Below are 1,361 nucleotides of genomic sequence, written 5' to 3' on the forward strand. Positions count from 1 at the left end.
GATGAGGGTCTCGATCTCGTCCTTGAGATCCACGTAGTTGCCCGTATTGTGACCGTGGTCACGATGAAAATGACAGTACTTGTCCTTGTCTCACTGTCCTATGTCAGCCTTCATGCAGACCGGCCATTGTAGGAGTTTCTGATCCCTGATGTCTAACAAGATCTACTCTGAAGATGTGTTGAGGGGAGTGTAGGAGCGGAACTTGCTCTCAGGTCTCCTGCTTGGTCAGCGATTGCGAGAGGCTTGATCGTCTGGCTTTTTGCTGGATGACTGAGGCTCTTCATTCCTCGGTCTCTTCTCCTTAGATGACTGCTCAGCAACTTGGACATTCTTACGGGAGTTAGAGAACTCGGCATTGGTGTATTTCTGGGCTCGGCTGATGAGCTTGGCTAAAGTAGTCGGTGGATTCTTCTCGATTGAGAAGACGAACTTCCCCTCCTTAAGTCCGCTGAACATGGTAGAAAGTGCCATCTTGTCATTGTAGTCATCCATTAACAGTGCCTCTTTATTGAAGCGAGCGATGAAGTCCTTCAATGACTCCTTGTTCCCCTGCTTGAGGGTGAACAAATGAGTAGTCGGCTTCCGACTCTTTTTACTGGTGATGAACTGGGTAAGGAATAATCTGCTGAGCTCTGCAAAGGAGCCGATCGACTTAGGCTTAAGTTGTCGATACCAACTTCGAGTAGACCCGGAGAGGGTTAACGAGAAAGCCCTACACAACATTGCGTCCGTGGCCAACTGGATCTGTATCCACGAACGGTAGGACTCCACATGTTCTGACGGGTCTCCAGACCCTGAGTATTGGATGACTGGAGGCATCCTGAACCTCTGTGGCATCACCTCATCCATGATTTCTGAGGTGAAGGGAGGCTTGGTCTCTTCCATCATCGCATGGATTGCAGTTGGGATGGTCGCGGGCTATTGGTTCTTCTGTGTAACACCCCGTACTTTCTAGTACTCGAGTGTTATCTTGTAAGCTAACTTAGTATGAATATAAACCTAACCTATTTGAACATTTACCTTCCTTATAGCCTAAATTGATCATTAAGAGTAATCTTCATCTGAAGATTACGCCATCTGATCATTAGCTTAGGAGATCCCCCGTAGGACCTCATCCCAGAAGTTACAAAGTCTTGTAAGCCACTAAAATAGCAAATTTTAAGGTCACCAAATTGTTATCCTTGAATAAGAGAAAATTTAAATGATCAAATAGAAATCAAGTGCTAGGTTGGGACTTATCTAATGAAGGTTGATACCATAGGTTATTTGTATCATCACATCCAACCGTCAATCCGAAATAAAATAAAATAAAGTAAGTTTAATAAATAAATAAATAAATAGATAAATTTGGTTGAAAAAGC

General features: G+C 44.1%; 1 protein-coding gene across 1 annotated transcript; it reads right to left on the minus strand.

Moving 5' to 3' along the window:
* Positions 1 to 225: 225 nt before the first annotated feature.
* LOC131226911 (uncharacterized) lies at positions 226 to 885 on the minus strand. Its single transcript, XM_058222616.1, has one exon. It carries the CDS (start codon positions 883 to 885, stop codon positions 226 to 228), a length of 660 nt encoding a protein of 219 aa, XP_058078599.1.
* Positions 886 to 1,361: the final 476 nt, after the last annotated feature.

This window comes from Magnolia sinica, chromosome 15, assembly GCF_029962835.1.
Source record: "Magnolia sinica isolate HGM2019 chromosome 15, MsV1, whole genome shotgun sequence".
NCBI classification, from domain to species: domain Eukaryota; kingdom Viridiplantae; phylum Streptophyta; class Magnoliopsida; order Magnoliales; family Magnoliaceae; genus Magnolia; species Magnolia sinica.